This window comes from Aulonocara stuartgranti (genome assembly GCF_965226115.1).
Source record: "Aulonocara stuartgranti genome assembly, chromosome: 13".
Lineage (NCBI taxonomy): Eukaryota > Metazoa > Chordata > Actinopteri > Cichliformes > Cichlidae > Aulonocara > Aulonocara stuartgranti.
The window spans coordinates 17,290,862-17,314,641 of record NC_138949.1 but is presented as its reverse complement, the minus strand read 5'-3'; the positions used below and the strand labels follow the sequence as shown (position 1 = coordinate 17,314,641).

The following is a 23,780-nucleotide window of genomic DNA, read 5'->3' as shown; positions in this document are numbered from 1 at the left end:
TAATACAATAAATTCAGAGTAAAGTCATATTATAAGACTGCACAGGCTACTAGGTGATATCAATATGTATAACATAACGTAACAAAATAAGACGAAACAAGTACAATAACTAAAGTTACACTTCTTATTCCATAGACATAAGCAGTACGTATCACAGTTTTTGTGTTTGCGTGTTCCAGCTTTCACATTCAACACATTCTAATAAGTTTAATTAAGTGCTGTCAGTAATATTAAAGAAGAGTTTCCAAACGTATGTACCGGATCTCGTCACCATTTCTTGTACTATATGTATCGCTTTTGCTCTGCTGTCGCTCTTCCTTCTGCTCGCTCACGATCTTTGCAGCCGTGGCTCCTCCTCTTATGCAAAACAGCCCGAGTATCCGGAAATTAACAATCCCGTGATGTTAGGGGAGCGCTAGCATAGCAGTGGAATGAGTAGAGCGCCTTTCTCGATTAAAACTTACCCAGAGGTCAGTTTTAGCGAACTGTTTGCCTTCATTGTCGTCGACAGACATGGCGTTACCGGGGACGACGGCTGTCGAAGGACGTCTGTCCACGCACGGACCTTGAGGATGAAGATTAACGGGATGCCATTCAGTTAGCTACTCTGGACCCCGATTATGTGCCACAGAAGCTAGCAGGCTAGTTAATACGCTGTGGCAAAGTATTTACGGGCTGCTGCTCGGTGTGGAAACGGAGAAATATGGCGGGGTTGGTGTTGAAGCAGCTGTCAGATTTCGGGGACTTTTCTCACGGTAAAGAGCTGACAGAGATACTCAGTCTGAATAACAACGAGCAGATAAACAGTGTTCGCATGAGCCCAGATGGACGTCACATCCATGTCGTCCTCCGCAAGCCTAAGGTCAGTCTTGTGACTTTTGACAAGTATGAAAGACCCCAGCTGGCTCCTAACCAGAAGAAACTGGATTTGTGCGTAAACGTGCCCATCGTGGATATTTTCTATCTGGAGCATCACGGCGGCGGCAGCAGCAGCGGTGCAGCGGTCGTGGCAGTGGTTTATGAAAGTGGGAAAGTTGAGTTTTGGAAGTTCCAGGAGTGCAAGTCTGGCTGGCATCTCCTGCAGACATCACAGTTGTGCAACAGTCCCCGGGCTAAAGTGGTATCTGTCTGTGCTTGCTCTAATCTTATCATCTGGTGCGAGGAGCGGCCGCCGTCAGAAAGCTCCCCTGTCCTCAGCGCCACAAGGAATAAGTTGAGATACTGTGTTTGCAGACGTGACTTTGAGGTGAACGAGACGGCTGTCAGCTTGGGAGGGGTGAAAATCGCCCTCCACAATAATCCTGACTTTACTGTGGTCAGCTCAGGGGAATATGTGCACCTTCTTCCTGACTTGAAGTCGAAGCCGCTGTTGAACATCTCCAAATTCTTCCTCTCCTGGTCCCCTCGCTATGACTCCTTTACAGTCAGCACCACATGTAAAAACACCCCCCTTAAAAAGCTTTCAGCTAAAGAGTCTGACTTTATGAAGCTGGTAATCGATTGCTTAGGATATTTGTCTCCTCTTGAGCCACCTGAGATCTGCAGCTTCTCACCCACAGCCTGTGGAGGCCTCCTCCTGCTGCTCAGCACAGGCTGGCTCTGTCTCCTGCAGAAAGACGGGGTCCTGCGGCAAGTATACAAACTAGAAGACAACTGTTTGGTAAATTACAGCACTCACACTAGCCTTGGTATGTATGAGGACACCCTGGCACTAATTATGGGGCAAAACCTGCATCTGATAGACTTGAACTGTGGCAGAGAGCTGGAAAAGATTGTGCTGATGAGTGAAGCATTATTATATACAAACAGGGCAGATATGTGTACACCTCACCTACTCTCAGAAACTGGACTTTTTGTAGTGGTGAGCAGGGGGACGGACTCCAGAGACTGCAGCTTCAGAATAAAGTCTCCTGGTTTCAGTACAGTGGAGAGTATTCATCCTGGAGCCCTCCTGGTAGAAGCTGTCTTTGAAGAGGCCTGTAAATACTACCAGCAGAGGAGCCTGAGCAGCACCCCGCTCACCGTGGACTCGCTGAAGAAAGGGGGGAGATTCCAGGCTCCCATCTCTTTAGCCTCCATCCTCTTCAGCTACCTCAGCGCAGGCTTCAAGCAAAAGGGAGCACAGCTGTCCCAGAATGGAGGAGGTGGATGTATCACAGGGCAAGACAAGCTAATGGGTTCTCTTGAGGCTGAGCTCAAGGCTCTGGTTTCGCTGGAGGAAGTGAAGGGGACTTTAGTGAGGGGTAGTGTTAAAGAGGTGGAGGCAATGTGTGAGAGTCTAGTTGAGAAAGAAGTATTGAGGCTTCTGTCGTCTCCTGAGTTGGATAAAGAGGCTCTGCTGTACCTCAACTCCATCTTCAGCATCTTTCCCTCCGAGGGTTGGAAGGCGGCGCAGTCTGCTCTGCAGCTACACTACAACGGTGAAGGATTTCTGTCCAGCAGAGCTCCCCCTGATGTGTGGAAAACTGTTCTCAGTGCTGGTCTGTCATCCAGCCCTGTAGCCTCCCTGTCATTAACCAATGGGGGACCAAAACACAATCGCAGCCTTAAGGTCGATTACTTTACAAACTGTAAAGGAAAATCTACAACCTCCACTTCCTCAGCTGCCTTGCCTGTGTTTGAGCTCCTCTGCAGGTCAGTTTTTCATTTCCAGCCCAGCTGGCTGCCCAGATTCCTCGAGCTCGCCCAGAAGGAGCAGGGCTCGACGGGGTTGGGTCTGGGCCTGGCGGCTTCCTCTTGGAGTTTTTCTAGTGGGAGAGGAGGGGACTGCAATGAAAGCAACGTGCCACTATATAAACGAGCACTGTACCTTCTGTCCAGCTTAAACCCAGACAGAGACCAGCAGCAGGACCTAGAGGTGGAGCTGCTGCTGGTGAGTGGGAGACCCAACGCAATCCTACAGGCTCTGCGGATCCTCATGAGCAAGAAGCAGTGGTATCGGGTCACCCAGGTGGCCCAGAAGTGCTGTAAACAGAGTCCGCTGCTCAACAAGGAGATTTTCACTATTTTGTTGTGCGAGGTGGCCCATCACAGAGACCTGGATCCCTACCTGGACTTGCTGTGGACACTTTGCCCTGAGGATTTCACCGTCACCACCATCCTGAACATGGTCCTGAAAAACCTCCCCTCTCCCAACACTCCCTCCCACTCCTCGTCTTTCCTGGCGTCCAGTTCAACCTCTTCTACTCCTCCTTTCACAGACCCCCACAGTACTCAGGTGACTGTTGGGCTATTGAAACCACTGCTGAGAAAAGTGTTGCAGAGGGAGACCAAGCCTAGCCAGCGCTACGTGGACATCCTCCAGTCACCGTCATTCCCCCCTCCTGCACTGCCTCGCCAGCCCACTGAGCAGAGCGGCAGTGTCACAGACCCCAGTGCAGACTCTGATCTGTGCAACAACATCACCCCAGCTCTTCTTGCAGAAACCCCTGAACAGCAGACCTGCACACAAACAGCTATTCAAAGGCAGAGGGTGGCTCTACCTGCTAACACAGTTTGAAGAAGAATGAATGAAGAACAAAACTGTCTTTATACTCCCTTCAACACATAATCTGACCGAAGTGTAAATCGGTGTGATGACAATCATATTATAAAACAGAATAATATGTAATAATATATAATAAGATCGTATTTCTTGTTTTGTTTTGTTTTTAAACTGTTGAAATGTGACTACTAGAAAATATTAAATGACTACTGAAGATCCTACCAGTGTAATAACTGCAGGTAAATTTAAGTGTTTAAATGGGGATGCACAGATCTGATGGATCGGGCATCTGTGGCAAAGATTTCAGATCAGTGTATATCTCAGTTTATTTCTGTGCGCATGAACATTTTGCTCTAAGGAGCTTATTGCGGTCAATACGGTTAACGTCTTCTTCACTTGGCCTGTCTGTCTCCTTCACCACACAAGAGCAGAGGAGAGAAAATGCAGTGGAGACTTTGACGTGAAGCTGAAATGAAACAGCTGCACATAAATTAGTTGTATACAATATTAAAATACTTCTTCTTTTTTTTTTTTTAAGATATTTGTGTTTATTCAGCTTAGTTTCCTAGATGGCAGGAGTCCCTGTTTTTATGTCTCATTTCAGTAACTGAGTTGTTTATTTGCTTCATGTTACTTTACATATAAGTAAATGAATCCTCTGCGTGACAAGTGCAGCTTAATAATTTATTGTCGATACTCTGTATCTGCAGATATCTCAAAGAAAAGTCGGATCGGTGCATCCCTACTCTTTATGTGTATAAACTGTATCTACAGTGTTATTTATCTTTTCAGCCTTAACTGCACGTCGATGAGAATGTTCTTGCATTGCGTAACTTTAACCTGTATAGGAATCCTATCAAAGGGTAGCGGTATTAACACAATATAGTATGTAAGTGCTCAGTGAAACAGAGCCGGTTATTCCTGAACCAAAATGGCATCTGCCTCTGCCTTTATGCTCCACCCCGCTCTCAGCTTCGCACTGATTAAGTCCTGAATGCGGATGTTCTTGTATTATATCAGAACAGCAAACAAAAGCCACTAACTCCTGTTGCTGGGTTTTATACAAAGGTGTGTTCCCTTTTTTAAAAATAGATGTTGGCTAATTATAGCCGAGTATAGCTTCCTTTTACTTGCTCAAGTGCGTTTATGCAGTGAGTAATCTAATAGTCTGAATTCAGACAAGCTGACCTTTGTGGGTTGTTTTAAGCTAGGTATGGTTTGGCAGAGCAGGGAAGAAGGAAGGAGATCAGGATTTCTTTTACTGGCTTTTGGTTTCACATTTATGCTGATGGCTTCTGTTTGGTTTTAAGTGACTCAAATCTGTAAACCAAAACAATCTACGTGACTTTCTTTTGCTTCCATTTTTCCATTCCTGTCATCTTTTTTTGGGGGGGGGGGGGGTCACTCTAGGCTCCATCTTGTCTCCTCTGCTCCCTCTCAGCCGACTCCTTGGACATACCAGACAGAGTACCCAGTAAAAGCAACTCACAGTTCAACTTTAAATTCAATTTTAGCAGTAATTCTGTTAAAATTCAAGTGCTTGTGGGACAGATTGTGACTCACACAGGCACCCTGCTGCTTGCATAAGGTCATGCATGTCCTCCTTTATGAACCCGGTGAGGGTAATGTTATTAGAGATGATAGCCCCTCGGTCTTATCGCCACTGCTGGTTATGCTCTGTCACCAGCTGCACTTTTATATGACAACAGTCAGTATTGGTTGTGCCTCTGCTTTGGGGGGTTTTCTGATTAAGTGCCAAAAACAAGTGTGTATTTGTGTTCCTGTTGTGCTTAGTGCCTTCTGTTGGAGCAGCCTGTTAAGCTTGTTATAGTCAAAGTTAAGTCTCTGTCCATAATATTTCACTCTTCTGCCTATTTATTATGTACCAATCTTTGGAAGACTACTAAAATGATAAACCAAGGTCCTGTTTGGGTGAGGTTTTGGGAAAGTCAGACATGTCTTAGGTATTCGGTGACAATCAGACTCTAAATGCTGCAGAAAAACCTGCGTGCCTTTTACGGTGCTTCTTCGAATTTACAGGGTAGTGTCATAGCTCAGCTGTCTTTTCACTCTTAGTCATATTTTGAAGACGTACGCATTTCTAAACTTTAATCAGCTCTTGGTATGAAAGGGCTACTGCCCCTAACCCCTAACAGCTTTCTGATATCTTTCTCAAGTCCATTTAATCAAGCGGCAGTCATTCCAGGCCCTGCACACCTAACAGACGTGTTAAAGCGTGCACAGCTCATCTAACAGATATGTTTCGACTCGTCTCAGATTCACTGGGAACTCCCTGACTTCCCCACAGAGGCCACTGAGCCTAACGTCACGACTGTTTCTGATGTTAATATTCACTCGCCTTAACCTTTGCTTCAAGTTGCTGTTGGCTCCTCCTGCACCGGCCTAACAAAATTTCACATCCACGTGACAACTTTGTACTTTCGGTGATGCTAATTTTTAGGCAGTATTTGTTGAAGAACGCGTAAGTATTTATGAAAAGATGCTGTATGCTATTAAACTGAAGATAAAACACGACTTTGCCGTCCAGAGTTTTATGTGTAATTTCCTGCTCATTTGCATTTTAATAATACGGTTTCTTTTAACAGCCTCGCGAGACGTGCTGCTTGTAACATGCAGTGTTGTTGACGTTGGAGTTTTGATTGCACTTTGGTATCTTGTAAAAGTTTTGATTTGTTGTTTTGTTTTAGATTAAGCCATACTGCTACAGAGCTCCGTGATGAATAGGGAAGTGATAGACAGCAGGTGGTTAACAATTTGTGTGTCTGTCAGGTCATTTTATTGCACTTTCCAAAACATGTCATTGGTATCTGCCTGCCAAGTCCTCCTTCCCACAGAATAATGTAGTTCTGGTTTGTCTAGATCTGTTGGCATATTCCTTTTACCCTTGTGCAGAGAGAACTCAACATGCCAGATGGTCTTGTGATCTTGTGAGACGCTGCTTTGCAAGTTAGCTACACAACAGACAATTGAAATGTCAAGACCAGTATGTCCTTACATGTTTTTACCTGTATTTACAGTTTAACCCAGCCTGAAAATTATTTGATTCATTTGATCCACTGCCCCATTAGAGTTTCACCGTATCCCTTTTCGTCCATGGCAAATCCACTTACAGCTGCACTTGTGTGTGTGTGTGGTACAGAGGAAGTATTTAGGTGTGTAAATATGCTGAAATATTTCCACATTCAAGGCCTGCACGAGGAATGTTTGTCCCGTTTAAGCATTCTGAACAGAGACAAAACATTTACAGTGCTTGCAAAAAGTAAAGCGAGGACGCACAGTGCATGTGTGTCCCTCACAGCAAATAGGTGGTTTCCGCATGAGGATGTGAAGGTAAAAAAAAAAGTGCTAAAGATGCAGAGGGTAGTAGGAGTCAAAACAGTGGAGAGGGAGGTGCAGGAGCCTGCATAACATGATACCTACCATCCCTCGGCCAATTATTTCCCCCCTCCTGTCTTTCTCCTTCACTTTATGTCACTTTTTTTCATCTAATTGATTTTTGCTGACTCCACCGTCTCTTATTACAAGGTGCCAGTGCTGTAATGCCATCGATTCACTTGTTCTAATTATAGATGGCATCCTGTAAACTGTAATTCGTCTAAACAGATGCTGGCAGGCTCTCCCTGCTGTTCTGTCCTTTGCTTGCCTTTGAGCAGCTGACTGCATCCTGCAGAGCAACTAAAGTGAATGCATCAGTAGAGGGATGGCCACATTAGAGCACTTTTTAAAACATTTCACGATCAGAAGTATGCAGGGGGTAAAATGTTTTGATCATTTTCAAACCTTTTAGCAGGTGATAAAGGTAGCTATCCGCTTTGACATTACGCAGAAACCTAGAAACTGGAGTGAGTGTAAATGCTGAGCTCTTAGCTTTTAATTATAAGCTGTACACTGATCTCATTATTTGAAAGTTTGAGCAGTGAATCTTAGCGTCCATCATTCTGCACAGGGATGCCACTTTTCATAAACCAATTTAGAGATATTGGTCCATTTGTTCATATCAAGTAGGTGAAATTATAGCAACGCTCTATTTGCAGGACTCAAATCATCAGTAGGACGTCTTCAGCTTATTCAAAATGCAGCAGCCAGAATCCTTACAGGTACATGGAAACCTGACCACATTACCTCAGTATTGAAGGCATTTCAGTGGCTCTCAGTGCAATATAGAATCACCTTTAAGACCTATCGGGTCATCAGGTTCAGATCTTGTAACTGTTCTCGCCTCGCATCTCAGTCTGCTGAGCCTGCTTTCAGTTACTGTGGAGCTGTCTGTCTGCTGATTTGAGATCAATTACATCTGTGCATACGTTCAAAACCAGACTTAAAACCTTTTGGTTCTCACAGGCCTACAGGTCATGGGTGTTGTTTTGTTTTCACTGCCTTTAGGTATTGTAAACCTACATTTTTTTATGTCCTAAGTTTTTGTGTAATGAAATGTCTGTGTTAGCCCTTTGAGAGACTGCTGACCTGTCTAGGGTGTGGTAGCTGGGATACCACACCACCTGCGACCATGAATTTGATAAGCAGAAGAGGATGCATGGTGTTGAGTATAAGACTTGCAAATTCAAAACCCATCCCTTTAACATTTCAAATTAGGCTTCCGTGTAAGGCCTCAACAGCACCTGCAAGCTAACAAGTTTGTGGATGAAACCCTTGGTAGAAGGAGACAGAAGGGTGTGTATCTGCCATTAACCAATTCCTGGTTATCAGAGAACATGATTTGCATCATCATTTTCATATTTGAATTTATGTATAGCAGACATAAGGCACCAAGATGGGAATGCGTCAGAAAATATCTATACAAAAAGAGGTATGCAGCTGCACAAGCGTTCGTTTCTTTTAATTCAAGCTTAAAAGTTTGAAATTGATTTACCAGTGCTGTGAAAAAAGTATTTTCCCTCTTTGCTTTTTTGTTTGTTTGTTTTTTGTTTTTGTTCTTTTTGGGGGGGGGTGCATAATCATGAATTTTTAGCATCAAACATTTTACATAATTAAGGGAAATGGTTATCCAAACCTAACTCTCCCTGTGTGAAAAAGTCATTGTCCCCTAAACGTAACATCTGGGCACGAATAACTACAATCGAGCATTTGCAGTATCTGCAGATGAGTCCTTACTTCTTATGGAACAGAACTGAAGCCTTCCAAAATTCACCTTTTCTCATCAGTCCACAGGATATTTTGTTACAGATGTCTTGAGGATAATCAGGATGTTTTCTGCAAATGTGAGATGTACCTTCATGTTAAACTGAGGCCTCCAGTTGTGTAGATGCTGCTCTTAGTTCTTTTGTGATCTCCTGGATGATTTGCTGATAAGCTTTTGAAGTAATTTTGGTAAGCCGGACACTCCTGGCAAGGTTCACCACTATTCCAAGTTTCCTCCATTTGGGGACACACTGCGATTTCCTGGATTCCCAAAGTCTCGGAAACAGGTTTGTAATTCTTTCAAGATCGATACGTCAGTGACTTTGTTTCTCAACTGTTTTTTTCTCAGCATGATGTGTTACATTTTTGTTGATCGTTTAGCCTTTTTACTTTGTGATTATAGTTAGTGACATTGCACTTAGCTTCCAAAAAAATGTGGTTAATCACAGTTAATCTGTGATTTCACGTGAGAGGCATTTCATTTTTTACACAACACCAGGTAGGTTTGAATAATTTCTTTCCCGTAATGAATGAAATCCTCGTTTATAACTGCATTTTCTATTTACTCCAGTTATTTTTTGTTAATATTAGATTTTGTTTGATCTGAAACATACAAGTGTGGCAAATATGCAAAGAAAAAAGAAGAAAGAACACAGGAAGTGGCCAATATTCTCATTTTCCACATGGCCTTTAGATGAACTAAGTTTGACACCCATACAGTGTTGCTGTAATATTTCCTGTTGCTTGGTGTTACTTCATTGCAGTCACACTGTTTCACTCCCCTAAACCTCAGTCCAGGTGCCAAAAAAACTTCCTGTTCTTAAAAAAAGCCTCAATAAAGCAGTTTATAACATCTTCAAATGAAAGTTAAACCATGGCATTTTAGTTTTCAGCCAATTAAAACCAGTTTCATTAATGGTAATCCATCCTGTGTCACACGAGTGAGTAGATGTCTGCGAATGGTCACAAGACACACCAGTCATCAACCTAAACAATCCACAATGCTATATAATCAGTGGGTCTGTGTAAATATGATCAGATCATATCATCTGTTGTTTTGTTTTTTAATTGTTTGTGAAGAGAGTCAAATAAGTCAGCATGAACATAAAGACCAGTAAAAAGAAAAAGGAAAAAGAAAAGAGAACTTGTTAAACTAGCAGTTTATAGAAACATTAGCTATGGTTGAATCATGTTCGAGCAGAACAGATGATATAAAGTGCTGTGTAGCAACAGTATCGATTACAAATCCATAAATCTACATCTATCTATAAATCAGCATAAATTCAAAACATCTCTCAAAATCAGTTCACAGCAACATAATGTTAACAAAACAAAAAATGTAGTGGTTCTGTGTAGTTAGCAAAAACACAAGTGTTGTGGTTTTAATTTTCAGCATTAGTTCAGTTACAATTTATAACTGAGTTAGAAATGATTAGGCACACGTTAGAGTCACATTCATGGAGCTGCACACCAGCATTCATGCAAATGTATAAAGCAGCTCTGTTCACATATGAAATGCATATGAAACCTGTATAAAAACTTGAAAAACTTATAAAAACTCTAATTGTAATACAGGACTTTAAATTTGCTATGATAAAACCAATCCCTGCAGTTTCCCTTATGCCCTGTGTACCCCTGAGTTATTTTAAAGATGCCGTGTGAAACATTATTGTATGTGCAGTGTAGGACATTTCATAAGTTGCTTTTGAGTTTCCACCTTGTGGTGAAAACTGGATTTTTCAGACTTTTCATCAGAGTGACAATATGCCACATCTGTGCCTGAGTGCACCATATGTTTTTAGTTTGTAAGGCAAAGCAACATTTGCGCCTGCAGTCTTTTAAAGCAGCTCTGCGAGAATGCCATCTTTCTCATTGTTTCATCTGCGCCCGCGGGATCTGGTTCACGGTAATGTGGTTTCTGAAAAGAGACATGAAGAGTCAAAGTCAGACACATACAACCACCGTCAAATTAATCTGTCACGTCATTTTGACCCGTGCATTTTCTTTGCTTTTTTTTTCTTACTCAAAGAAATCCGATTCCTTCATTCTCCTGTAGTACTTGGCCAGCTTGATAGAAAAGATGATGCCGGGGATGAAGAACATTATGCACCATCCCAAACTGAACCAGAAGGCATTCTGAAGAGAGAACAGGCAGCTTAAGACCATGCAGGCTTCATACAAATACAAACAAAAACAGCAAATGAAAGTTTAGTTATGTTAAATTTATATTCCTCTTCAGGGTGTATTTTGCTAGGTGGAAGATGTGATCCTCACCAGAGATTCCACCATGTATGCACAGACAATGACATCAACAGAGTCTAAAGCTCCTGCCACCGGCCCACAGCGGCCCACCTGCTGCGTGATCTGAGGGAAGATTGCATACAGATTACTAACACTAGAAAAGGTAAGCTCCGGCACCTGTACAAGCACAGGGCATTTATTTCAACAAGTACAGGCAAAGATTGGGTTAGACTTTACCATGAGTTTGGCCCAGTCAGTGTAAGCAATGAAGTAATGCAGCTGACAGTCCAGAAATGTTTTGCTTTCCTAGGTGGGCACAAAAAAATGGGGTCAGTTCCTTGTGTTTTCTCCCTTCTTTACACTGACAGGTCATGAGGGATCAGTGGGTCCATCATACTGTGATGGAAATAGCCCTGAACGGGTTTTTTTCTTCAGAATTTGTCCTCAGTGTAGAAGGGCAGAATTTAAACTGACTGCGACAGGTAGTTTAGGGAAGACAGCTGATATTTACAGATAATAGATGATAATTATAACAGTGTCAGCCTTATCTCTTAAACTGAAGGCCAGTGTCGCTTATTTACTCAGGTAGGAAGCAAATGTGGTTTCTGCAGGGCTAGTTTGGGCTATTTTTTTAAACCTTCTTCTATGACACAGTGAAAGCAACCGTTTTTGTTTTTAAGGCTCCTAAGACAACTTTCACATGACAAAAGACGGCGCTTAGAAATAATCTTCAAGGCAACGAGTTGCTATGTCCACCCTAACCCATGTGGTTGTGGAACTAGTAAGAACATTGCTTCCACTACAAGCAGCACATCAATACTCACTGCACCTCCTCCCCCCCTGTTGCCAGTGGCTAAATAACTGACCGACCACATGGAGCACTTTTCTTCCAGCTCATGTGACTCGTGCCTCTACTCACATTCTTTACAATCCGAGTTGCATTTGTTTTGAGAAAGTCTTGTGCTGCTTGCACATTGCTCAGCACCTCCTCCACCGTTCCCTGAAAGAGCCAAAAAGGCAAGCATGAGAAAAAATAAATACATGAAAAATAAATTTAAAACAAATAAGAGGATGAGAATGAAAAAATAGAGAGAATGAGTTCTGCGTTTGACTGCTCAGGGCATACTCACATTGACTTTGTCTGTAGTGGTTTGAAGGCCCTTGAGGCTTGAATTCACATTTGTCTATGGGCAAAAGCAGTCGATTTCTCTTTTTAAATTCCGATAACCAACAAAAGAATAAAACAACTCCCAGAATAAGGAGAGAAAGAAAGGAAGAACAGAACTTACCAGCTGTGGCTTGATATTTGTGTCTATGTCAGCCTGGATCATCCTGACAATATTAGCCTCATTTTTGAATTGTTGTTTAATATCAGGATCAGGCTACAAACAGGCCAGAGGTTGGTTTGGTTAGGACATAAATCAAAGTCACATTAGTTTGTAATAAAGTGTAAAAGATTCCACTCACTTGAGCATCAGCTAAACTATTGAGGTTATTTGCTGTTGTATTCAGATTGATGCTGGAAATGGCGTTCATCTGAGGGAGATAAGTAATAAGATTACTTTAACATGTACACACACAATCATCTAATGACAGTTAGTGATCCACACAAAAAAAGGCATACCTGCTGCATGATAGCAGTGAAATCAAATTTTTTAGCTTCAGTGGAGATATCTTGTAATTGGTTTTTAATGTCATCACTCAGAAAAGCGACCGAGGGCAGAGAGATATTTGTGTTCTCAAAGTCCTGTTGGACACTTCCTGTGTACTGCGGGTGACCAGGGAGAGAGAGAAAAAATGTATTTCATCATTTTGATCCAGTCAGCATAACAAAACAATCTGGTATGCTTAATTCACATAGGGTTGTCTTCATTTGTTTGAAAGGGTGGCAAGGAAGCTCACTTTTGACACGTTTAGCAGGTTGCCAAGGTCTATGATTTGGGACAAATTGAGTGCTGTCCACAGAGCCTGGTTTTCCTCACAGTTTCTGAAAAAAAAATTGCTAATCAGAATGAAAGTTTTAAAGAAGCACATTTGAATTCATTTTCCTAAACAGAGAGATATGTTTGGGGGACCGGGCTAAATGTGTAGTACTGCCAACGACACGTTATTTTGACTCTGTACACAACTACTGTGTTTAAATAAAACAGTCAATATGTGATTGAAGCGCCACAGGGTTTTAAAAATGATTTTCATGAATTACGCCCATTTAAAGTTTCCCATTTTGAGTCACGGTGCTATTACGACTGGTAATACCTTAGATTTTCTGGAGTAGGAGCTGAGTATTTTTAGAACAGCATCAATAACATTAGTGTCACTAACTCATTGTTTTAAGTGCACAGACTCTACTGTAACTCTGATATTATGACATTAGAAGGAAATTTACTGTATTTCAAAATTTTGCTTATTGTGCATTATTCATATATCCCAAAGTTTTTCTCAAGATCCACAGTTTGCAGTTTTTACTGACTCCAATCATTTCATAATGGTTTTTTTTTTTTTTTTAGCTCTATTGCTTAAGCATTTTTTAAAAAACTACATGGAACATGTATATCTGGCATTACATACCTGTAGATATCAGAGATACTGATGTTCATTTTCATTCCTGAAGACAAAGTTATTTGCGGCAATGGAATCAAGCCAGAACTATCAACTAACTGTGAACAGAAGAGAAGAGCATACATATATATACATACACTGTACATGTATCTGCAGGTACATGTGTGAGTGTATATCGCTACCTTTAGCAGTTGTCCATTGTTCCAGGGTCGGCAGACCAGTGTGTAAACATTTTCACCCACCAAGAAAAGTATTATCACTACAATCATGAACAGCCAGGAGAAGAGGAAGCTGAAACCTGCACTCCTGCAAATACATCCAGGTCAGAGGTCAGAGAAGAACCAGGCCCCTCGGCATGAAACCAACATTCAAAGCCAGTACTCACATCATGAGGAAGATGCCTCCACAGTTCGCTGTGCAGGAGCGCTTCATAGGGTCTTCTTTTGGTTTCAGACCCAGAGGGCCCAGGACCAAACCCAGGACGTTGCACACCACAACCAGGAGGACCACACAGCATAGGGTCACACACACGCTCCATCTGAAGAAGTATGCACACATGATGACTGAGTCGTGGGTATTTCTGCCACTGATTACACAGCAAGTTTGCACTTCAGGGGTTCTTGCCTGATAAACTCGGCGTTGTTGATTTGTGGCAAGATATTCTTGATTTCAGTTTGTGTCGTGTTCAGTGTCCTAGACACATCCGTCAGCGCAGATACAGGGAAGTAATTTTTAAACTGACTGATTTGTGCTTGTATGCTGTCCAGCTGTTTGGTGCTGCCTAATAAAACACACAAGCTCAGTAATGCACACAAACACATGCAGTACACATATTTAAAAAATGAAGTTAGTTCAGAAAGTTTGTTACAACAGCCGCAGCATTTACTCACTTTGAACTATATTGTTGGTTTCATTTTTCACCGTCTGGGGGATGTTTTGGAAATACTCCTCCACCTGAGTTATCATGTAAATAGTTTAAATATATTGTTAACATGCCTCCATTAAAAATGATGTGAATATTGAATTTGCCTTTCTTTCAGTGAAAAAGGTCAATCTTCAAAATCCTCAAAACTACAGCCTTTGCATGTGCTTGCATGTGAAGATCTAGTGTCTGTATAGTGTCTGTAAGGCACCCTCTGGCTTCTTTTCCTTTTGTGCGCAATATATGAAACACTCAGCTGAGCAAATGCCCCAAATTCTTGTTTCTATTGGTCACGCAAATGTACATCACAGCACCCCAGCACTGCCCTTTGCTCAATGCAACAGCAAGTCTTTCATCGCATGGCGCAAACCATAGGAAATAATAGGCATAACAATGTATCTGAAGGCCCCTTTATCCTATTTCACTGTTTCAAGACTCCCTTGTGAGCCTTCAAAGACCAGACAATACCAGTGTGCCTGTGTGCTGGGAACACTGACATTTCTCATGAGAAAAACAGATGTGTTCTCTGAGGCTGTTCTGTCTGCAGATGTCACTCACCTTGTTGATTTGGGATGTGAGATCAGCTTGGTTGGCTTTATCCACTGCGGACTGAAACTTGCTCAAGCCGCGAGTCTAGAGAGAACAATGACAGACACAAACAACAAACCTTTTTTTTTTTATCAGCAACAACATGTCAGACCTCAAACTAACACAAGGTGGCAGCAAACTGCAGCAAAACCAACATTTGTGTCATGGAGCAGATGGACAGACGACAGATCAGCTGTTCAGACAAAGTCATAAATGATCATGTGCCACATTGTCTCAGGCTGACATCAGACAGTGTTTGATTGCATAAAATGATTCTTCCTGGTTCTTCATTATAATATATTATAAAACCCACTAACAGGGCTGATTCTTTGTCTGTAGATAAGTCGAACCTGACTCATGTTTTCCTTGAATGACATTCAGAAGCTGTTTCTTTTTTTTGCCTTTGTCAATCAGAACCAATTCATCCATTCAGAAAGAAACAACAAAGCAGGAATGAGTCATCTTGTTAACACAAACTCTGTACTTACATCAATGGTGGTATCCACTGTTAGTGACTGTAGTACTTGGCTTAGTGTGTTACAGTTCTGGCATCTTGAATCGGATAAAGTCTGATTGATGCTGTTTTTCACAGCAGTGATATTGGCCTGGACGCGGTCTGCGCTGGACTGCAGCTGGACCAAAGACGAGTTCAACGTCTTCAGTTGACGGCTGGTGTTTTGAATCTCTGCTCGTATGAATCAAATACACAAATATTAGTCTCTATGTGTGTGTTTATACACTACATAAATATTCATCTAAGGCTGTTCATATAGGGGGGGGGGTCCCTGCTACCTTCCTTTGAATGTAAAAGCTATATAAGAAGCTAAAATTCATGGGAAATTCTCACATAAGCCAAGTCAATGAACAACAGGAACATTTGTTTACCCACCCTCTTTTTACAATCCTGCACTAAGCCTGCTCTCTGTTACTTTAAGAGTGGATGTGCTCTGTAAAGAAGTGTGTCAACAAATGATTCAGCTGCTTTTGCTAAAAAGAAATGCTGAAATTCCCATAGTGAAAAGGTGGATCCTTAAAAGAGAATATTCCGGTGTCTAGACTAATATACTAAAATTAAACGATTGTAAATTAATAAACAAACATATCTAGGTTCCTTATACTATTCAGAGCCTCCGTGTCTCTGAGCTGACATCCTGGAAATGTTTTTAATACAAAGAGTCTGATCAAATGAGCTGCTGAGAACCGGAATGTCCACAGCTTAGGTTTCAGCTTTATAGGATAACCCTTCACCACTGCTGCTTGTTGAAAGCCACAGGAGATTTTGATGTAGATGCTTTAGATAAACTATAAAGGTTTCTAACAAAGAATGAGCTGACTGAGGAACACTCCAGACACTATTATATACTGTATACTGTGTCCCAAATATGATTATTTACTAGTTTTGAAGCTTTTTTAACCCAAACTGTCAGCAGACGCACATCATTAGAGTTCATATAAGGGTTAGAAAGCAGTATGATTGGGAAATCCACAGCTTTTAACCTATAATCTCTGAGTCTAAAAAGTGAAGTTAGTAAGGAAGTGCCTTGAGCCAGAATTCTAATGACCAGCAGGGGGCGATGTTTCTCGTTTCAAAAAGAAGTGAGATTGTGTGAAATCTTATGAGAAAACTTTCCAGATTCCTAATTCCTTGCAAAAATGTGAGAAGTCTTACATAATATTTGATATTTTTTTGTTCAACCAATTTAGAGTTAATAGGCCAGATTTTTTTTTAATTGTATGCAGGGTACGCTTTTGGGTGTGGCTCCCTCGCGACTGTCCAAGTTTCAAAATGTCAGCCTGTAAATCAGTATGTAACCAGAATTATTATATTTTTGTGTTATCTAATTAGTTTTTATTTTGATTTCCTTTTGAATTTTTGTTTTTCACTTTCTTTGGTGTCAGTTAGTTTCCAGGGCATCTTTCTCCTTTTTTATTAGTTTCGGTGTTAGCTTTAATCTTTTGAATTATTTCTCTATGAGGGGCATGTGTCAGGGTTAAGCTTTAGGAAAATCAGTACAAGTATTACAATAAAAACCTTTTAAAAGCTAGTTTCACAGCTAGTTTTAGTTTTTAGTTTAGTTTTGTTTCACTATAACAACCTTATATGTAACATAATTCTTTTAGCTAGTCAAAGCATTGCACTTGCACTGTTATTTCTGTACTTCTGTGTCTGTTTTTTTCTTAGCTAAAAAAAAGAAACTAAAAAAGCTAACTAAGTAAATAAAGCAAATGCAAAGGTTTAAGGGAAAACTAGATAAAAGGGATGCCAAGGTGAAAAGCATTTACAGTAAACTGTACACTGTGTTTTTTGGTGGGGGTGGCTTTGTTATTGCCAATCTCATGACAGGTATCTACATTTGAACTTTCATTAACACGCTGATGCAGGACTCAGCATGCAGATATGGCTCATACCTTGATCCAGAAGTTTAACGGAGCGCAACGCTCTGTGCAGGGTACCGTTGAATTTACTCTGGATCGCTGATCCCAACTGGATTCCGATGTCTAAGACAGAAAAACATGTTTTGAAATGGTTAAACATGTGACAAGGGTGGGAAATGTATTGCAGCAGTTTGGTTGTACAATAGTTGTTCCTCTGCTCCTTCATTGTTAGTTCCTTTTTCTTACCTTTCAGGTTTTTTTTAACCTCATCCACAGTTTTGTTGCTCTTGTCCACAACACTGTTAATTTGCTGGAAATGGAGTAAAAACGAACTATTTCAGACTGTGTACTTAAGATATGGTTCACAACACAACAAACAGAGATGACTGATTACATTGGCTGATCATACATAGCAGCTTTTGCAAGTGACGAACAACAAACAGCCCCATTTTCCATCCAACCTTTTCCCAGTCTCTTGTAACTTCAGATAAGTATATTGACAATGTGGAAAACGGAGTCGGTATTTAATCAGTGGTCTGACTTCAAAACTGAGGTCTGTTTGCATCTCACACAAAAGCTGCAGAGGGATTGCAGGAGAGCAGCACTTACTGTGAATAATCCGTAACAGGAACTAACAAAACAGTTTACGGTTAAGAATAAAGTTCAAGAGCAGTTAGTCAGCCGGTACCAATAAATGCTGTCACAATGCATTTCCACATTTCAGAAATGTTCTCTTGCCTCAGGCACATTGGTGAAGAAGGTGTTAATATTTTCAATAGTGTTTATCAGCTCCCCTGGACCCTTGTCCACGCTCACTTTGAAGGCTTCGTTACTTCTGAACATGCAGACATTCCCAGCTCTGCAAAACACATACAGACACAAACACAATTAAATTTATGTCACCAACGTATTGTTGATCTGAGCGATGCAGTGAGCCGTGTGCATTCAAGCTGTCTTCACTGCTAATTTCAGATAACACATCATCATTACGCTGGTCAAAACCTCCCAAGAGCAGCCTACACACACTCACAAGATAATGATGGTGGTGGCGAATGCACACCAGTAGAGTGTTTTCCTGCAGCGGTGAATGGAGGATGACTGCTCCTGGTACATCTTCCCACCGCAGTTGCCACAGCAGCGGCAGCAGGCCAGGAAGAATCCAACTATGGGCATGAGGACGATGTACAGGATCCCGATGGCAATACACACCAAGAAACCCACTTTGTGCACCAGGATCTGAACACGTAACATGCCCACACACATACAAACGATATGTATTAGCGTTAAGGTGTCACAAATATCAGTTTCAAAGCCAAGACGGCAGAACTGCAGCAGTTCTTTGTGGCCAGCTGTGACGTCAAATACCTGTGAGACATCAGTACACTGTGGATTTACTTTACTGTGGTGACAGTCCACAATCAAGTGGATCAAAGAGCTTTAGTACATTTAATGGACTGGAACAAAACACAAAGGGATTTTTTTTGAGACAGTCTCATATAACAGCCGTCAGAGCTCTAATGACGGAGTGGCCTTTTCTATTATTATTAGCACAAAGTTCCTGTTTACAGTAAAATATGTGGAAATCATGTACACTGCCTTACTTCTTTGATGGTTGCTTGATCTGGCAGCCCACGTTGGAACTCTTTGACTACCGTGACCACCAAATCTGGAAAGAAATTAAAGAGAAACATTTTTTTTTTTTTAGTACATGAGTGGCCGATACAAATCTATGCTGCTGGTTTCTGTCCTAGTCATCCACACAATTTGTACAAAGGCTAGAAGGACAATATGTCTTTCGCTCTGCACACACGTTTATTCTTTCTCATTGTAAAAGTTGAAACCTGACACCTTGCATCTTGCCGTGACCAGGAAACCAGTCTAGCTTTCAGAAAACATTAGATACTAAAAACAACAATACAAAACCTATCATTTAATGTCTGACAGGGACAACAGCAGGCACAGGTGACTGAGAAGACATGTCGATCAGGAGACCAGATAAATGTTAAATGTCCTTTAGTATGTTGAAATGAATTTGCATTTTATAAAACATTTGCCAATTGATAACCACTGGCTTAATCGCTTTTTCCTAAGTAAGAACCCTGTTCAGCATTTTATCCTTATCGTAACATTAAGTTATTATTTTTTTATGAAACGCTGTTTGTTTAAGCCCTGGTGACCTCATGAGGATGGAAAAATCAGCGGACTCTTTATAAATGATTAAAGTGGTCATTGTGCGAAATCTACTTAATAAACATATCTAATACTAATACTGATAATCGTCGCTTTTAAATTCAGTCTGAACTGGTGAAAGGCAGGCTTTCGTGTAAACGTGCCTTCTTTTCATAAATCAATACTACATAGAAATTATTACACAGGTTTATGGAGCAATTGGACAGACAATAGATGTGACACACACACGTCTGAGCCAGGATACGGGACCTTACAAACAACAGAGCACCTAAAGGTTAAATATTCATTCTGCAAAATGCAAGAATGCCCATTAACTTCTTACTGATTAACCAATTCCATCATGTTTTTGTCTAGTTTCTTTGTAGCACGGAGCAGGAGTGCAGGGTAATAGTGTGTCACTTTTAACCAAACAGGGAAATTTTGCGACATGCAGAACATGAAAGCCAAAGGATTTTATTGTGATTTGAATATTTCCTGTCTGCTCTGTGCGTGTGTAGCTCGACATGTTGCTACATGAAGAAGTAAGGCAGTAAAGGTCGGTGGTGATACTGACCTGAAGAAAAGGCGTTTGGCTCAACTGTGTGGAGAAAGGATTGGACTATTGCTGACATAAAGCCTGTTTTTGAATTATTTTTGGCTGTATTGTGGTAGTGAGGCTGGGTAAAATTCTGTGGGGCCACATCTGCTTTACAGCTAGTTTGAGAAAGGACAGGCTGGGTCAGGCTGAGCCCGAGCAGCACCACTCCTACTACTCCGCACAAGTTCCTCATGTTCCCGTATAACCCCATGTTTGCAGGTGAAAGCAGTCGGAGAAGGCAGGTCCACAGAGAGCTCAACTCATGGCGCAAGCTCTTCCTTGAAGCATCTGAAAACAACACAATGAAACTGATAAAACCATGGTGCATCCGCACAAGGCAGAAAAATTAGAGACTGAAGAAGAGACGCATAAAGCCACAGACTGAGTCACACAGACAAAGAGACAACAGAACAGTTTGTTACAGCCAGGAAATGGGAAAGCAAAAAAACACTGCTGGCATTTTGTAAAATGGGAAATCTGAATACAGCGCATGTAGGTCTCTGATAAGAACAGTGCCCTTTAGGATTCTGTGTTATTCTATACTTATCGAGAGACCCTCAATTGTGACCCAAAGGAGTGACCTTCATAATCACAGGAAAAGTTGGTAAAAATTAGATGAAGCCTGAATACTTTCATGGAATCGGTCCCTGCTATGTTTATAGTGTAAACACACAAATAGGTATGTGACTCATGTACCTGTATCCTTGCTGTTTAACCCTAAACCATGTTTGTCATTCATAGCAGGAGACAGTAAAAAGGAATAAGCGGAATAAAAACAATTTTCAATGCATGAAACTCACATGCAACACTTGAATATGACTGTAATGTTTGTGAAGGTGGAGCTCTTTTAAGCAAATTATATTATCGTGATAATACAAAGTTCTCTTTTCCCGTTCTAAAATGCGTCACTTTTATCAGTCTGCTGATATTTGCCTTACATACTGACACTCAGCTGGGAAGAGTTTGAGCATGTCCTCCACGTCTAAACAGCAGCTGAGGTAAGAATGTGAACAAAGTGCGGTCAAAGTGAAGAGAGTAAAAATCATGAAGTAACAGAAGCGTAAAGTGAAGCCGAGTGTGAAAGCAGAAGACAAAGAGAGATCATTTGGATCTTGTCATTTGGAAAACATACCTTTCTTGGCTTGAGCGTTGAAGGACCGAGGAGCTGCTCTAGTCTCTGGTGAATTAGTAGGAGACTCTCCAATCCCACAAAAGAAATGTAATATGCTCAGTCTTGTTATCAAGTGGACTGTGTGCTGACTTGCAGAGAACTGCCACTGAGAAGAGAGGGAGGTAAAATTATAGACTGAAGGAGGGATAAAGGGAGGGTCGACGCGTGGTGTGTCAGGGGGAAGGAGGAGTCATAATAGGGGTAAACAAAATAGATTTTACTAATTTTGTTTCCTGTATTCTCAAATGCATGTAAGGGATGTCAGACTTGTTTGTTTTGGAAATGTTTTCTTAACATGTATAGTTGTAGTTAAATTCTGCAATATGAAACGCAAGGTGTGGCTTTAATGGAAGCAAGGGCAAAGCCCAAACATGTAGGGGAAGATGGAAAGGACATGCTTGGGATAAGAAAGAAAAATGACTAAAGCCTGCCAAAAAATTCTCCAAAATATTTCAACATCGAGCAAATTACTGACAGCAGCTGACAAATTACTTTCACTTTGGTCAAAAGATACTGTGTCTGGAGTTGGCAACAAGTCAAGACAGGACAATTTTTACACAGACTGAGCAACACTTGACAACAAACTATTTACAGTTGCACAAGAAGGAAGTCCCACTACACACCTGCATGGGTAGAATTCCCCACTGTGATCATACTGTTAACATTTTTGCATGGAAAGAATCAACAGCGTTTTCTAAAACATTTTGCGGGAAAAACATTTCCCTCTCTGTGTAACAAAGCGTAACCTTTCTGAGGTGGGTATTTCTTGTTTAGAAGGTGCATTCATGGAACGAAGAAAGGATTGTAAAATAGGAATGCATTTAATTTCCATAATGCAAACAGAATTCAAAGAGTTTCTGTCCAACGTCAACAATCATTTGCTGATTGCTTATAGGTGTTTTACTATAACCTAAAATTTTAGGTTTTCCGGTTTATAACCCTGTCAGGTAGCTTTAATACAAGGATGACATCAACACCTTGCAGTGCTTTGACTTGCTGATTGTCCTTAATAATTGTGTGCTCTTGAAATAACATCACAGGTCATGTAATTCTCAGTTAAACAAGAACTAAGAGGGCAGATTAACAACATAACAGTACTTTTCATCAATAAGGGCAGCATGTTCCATTTACCAGCAAGAATTCAGTGAATGATAAGGCAACACCAGTGACTCATCCTGTTTATTATGTCAGCGCTCATGATCCTTCTTCTCCTTTCAGCTTGTGAACATAGGGGTGATTTGGTGACTAAAGAAGTTTTTGTTAGTTCAGGATAAATTGCAACAAAACTGAATGTACTTTAAAAAATTAAATATGTAATCAACACTCTCTGTTTAACCTGTTTTACAGTATCTTAAGTTTATTTTCTGCCAGTTATCAATAACAAAGACATGCGCCGATCTTTACTTAATTGGTAACCTATGGGTAACTATGGCTACATATACATAAAAGCCACACAGACTTTGACAATTTCTGCCATCAGAAATCAAGAAATAGTGAAGAAGTTCTTTTAAAATGGGGGGGGAAAAAAACAAAGAGAGATGACTCACCTCAGGAAATGCAGCTTGGATAATCTGGCATTTATAAACTCAAAACAAGTGCTGCTGTGTCTTGTTCATATTAGTCTTCACACTGTCTCAGCAAGAAAACTCTTGTGCACCCATTCTGCTCGTCTGTACGTTAATTTTCTTTCCAGAGGCAAGTGATTTTAAAGAGTATGTATTACCACAGAGATTTTACATATCCATAACCTGTGAATAAACAATAGTGGACCGCACCCACCTGCTGTTCAAATCTCATGTTTACCAAGGGCAGACAGTCAGGAGAAAGTAGGCAAGATGGTAGGTTTGAAGGAAACAACGATTTTAATTCTTCTTCTTCTTTTTTTTTTAAATTTCAGACAGTGGATTGACTAAAGGGCAGCTATGTAAGATGAATAAGGATTATATTGAACTGTACATCATGCAAAGGAACTCTTCCAAAGCACAACAACAAAAACTGTAAATGAGGAAAATAAATCCTGCTTTGAGGAAGTTATTATTTGTTGTGGGTGATTCTCTAACATGCAATGCAGCAGGTATACAGCCAATAAAAAAACAAAACAAAACAGGAAGTTGTGAGAAAAAGTTGTTGAAGGTAAGTTATGAAGAGGTGATCAGTGAGCAGCAGTAAGGCTTTATGCCAAGAAACAGCTCTACAGACGTGATGTTTGCTTGAAAAATCTTTAATGGGGAAGTATAGAGAAACGTCAGAGGGAGTATTAGTGCATTAGTGGATGTAGAGAAAGAGCATGTAAAAGGGTGCCAACACAGGAACTGTGGTACTGCATGAGGAAGTCAAGAGTGGCAGAGAAGTATGTGGTGCACAACATGTACGAGGGCAGGGAGTTAGTGGTGAGGTGTATGGTAGGAGTGACAGACGGGCTCGAGGTGGGGCAAGGATTACATCTGGAATCAGCTCTGAGCCCCTTCTTGTTTGCGATGGTGATGGACAGGCTGACAGATGAGGTCAGGCA

At 41.1% G+C, this 23,780-nt stretch overlaps 2 protein-coding genes across 2 annotated transcripts; one reads left to right on the top strand and one right to left on the bottom strand.

Moving 5' to 3' along the window:
• The first annotated feature begins 355 nt into the window (after positions 1 to 355).
• On the top strand, positions 356 to 6,019 carry hps6 (HPS6 biogenesis of lysosomal organelles complex 2 subunit 3). Its single transcript, XM_082557411.1, has one exon. The coding sequence runs from the start codon at positions 704 to 706 to the stop codon at positions 3,497 to 3,499; it is 2,796 nt and encodes a 931-aa protein (XP_082413537.1). The 5' UTR covers positions 356 to 703; the 3' UTR covers positions 3,500 to 6,019.
• A 3,673-nt stretch (positions 6,020 to 9,692) lies between these two features.
• Positions 9,693 to 22,955, bottom strand: prom2 (prominin 2). Its single transcript, XM_082557696.1, has 25 exons — positions 22,816 to 22,955; positions 21,230 to 21,374; positions 20,074 to 20,385; positions 18,932 to 18,996; positions 18,361 to 18,566; positions 18,069 to 18,189; positions 17,577 to 17,640; positions 17,364 to 17,453; positions 15,443 to 15,639; positions 14,925 to 14,999; positions 14,335 to 14,398; positions 14,069 to 14,225; positions 13,830 to 13,982; positions 13,627 to 13,750; positions 13,454 to 13,542; positions 12,788 to 12,872; positions 12,510 to 12,653; positions 12,353 to 12,421; positions 12,175 to 12,267; positions 12,016 to 12,069; positions 11,805 to 11,885; positions 11,123 to 11,191; positions 10,919 to 11,008; positions 10,668 to 10,780; positions 9,693 to 10,562 (listed from the first exon to the last, which is right to left on the bottom strand). The coding sequence occupies exons 3-25, from the start codon at positions 20,306 to 20,308 to the stop codon at positions 10,514 to 10,516; spliced, it is 2,487 nt and encodes an 828-aa protein (XP_082413822.1). The 5' UTR covers positions 20,309 to 20,385; positions 21,230 to 21,374; positions 22,816 to 22,955; the 3' UTR covers positions 9,693 to 10,513.
• Between the last annotated feature and the right edge of the window lie 825 nt (positions 22,956 to 23,780).

Coding starts and splice junctions, on each gene's coding strand:
- hps6 (XM_082557411.1), top strand. CDS start 704: ATGGCGGGGTTGGTGTTGAAGCAGCTGTCAGATTTCGGGGACTTTTCT.
- prom2 (XM_082557696.1), bottom strand. CDS start 20,308: ATGGGGTTATACGGGAACATGAGGAACTTGTGCGGAGTAGTAGGAGTG. Junction 15,000..15,442: donor CAGTGGATACCACCATTGAT/GTAAGTACAGAG, acceptor TGTTCTCTCTAG/ACTCGCGGCTTGAGCAAGTT. Junction 10,563..10,667: donor AAGGAATCGGATTTCTTTGA/GTAAGAAAAAAA, acceptor GTCTCTTTTCAG/AAACCACATTACCGTGAACC.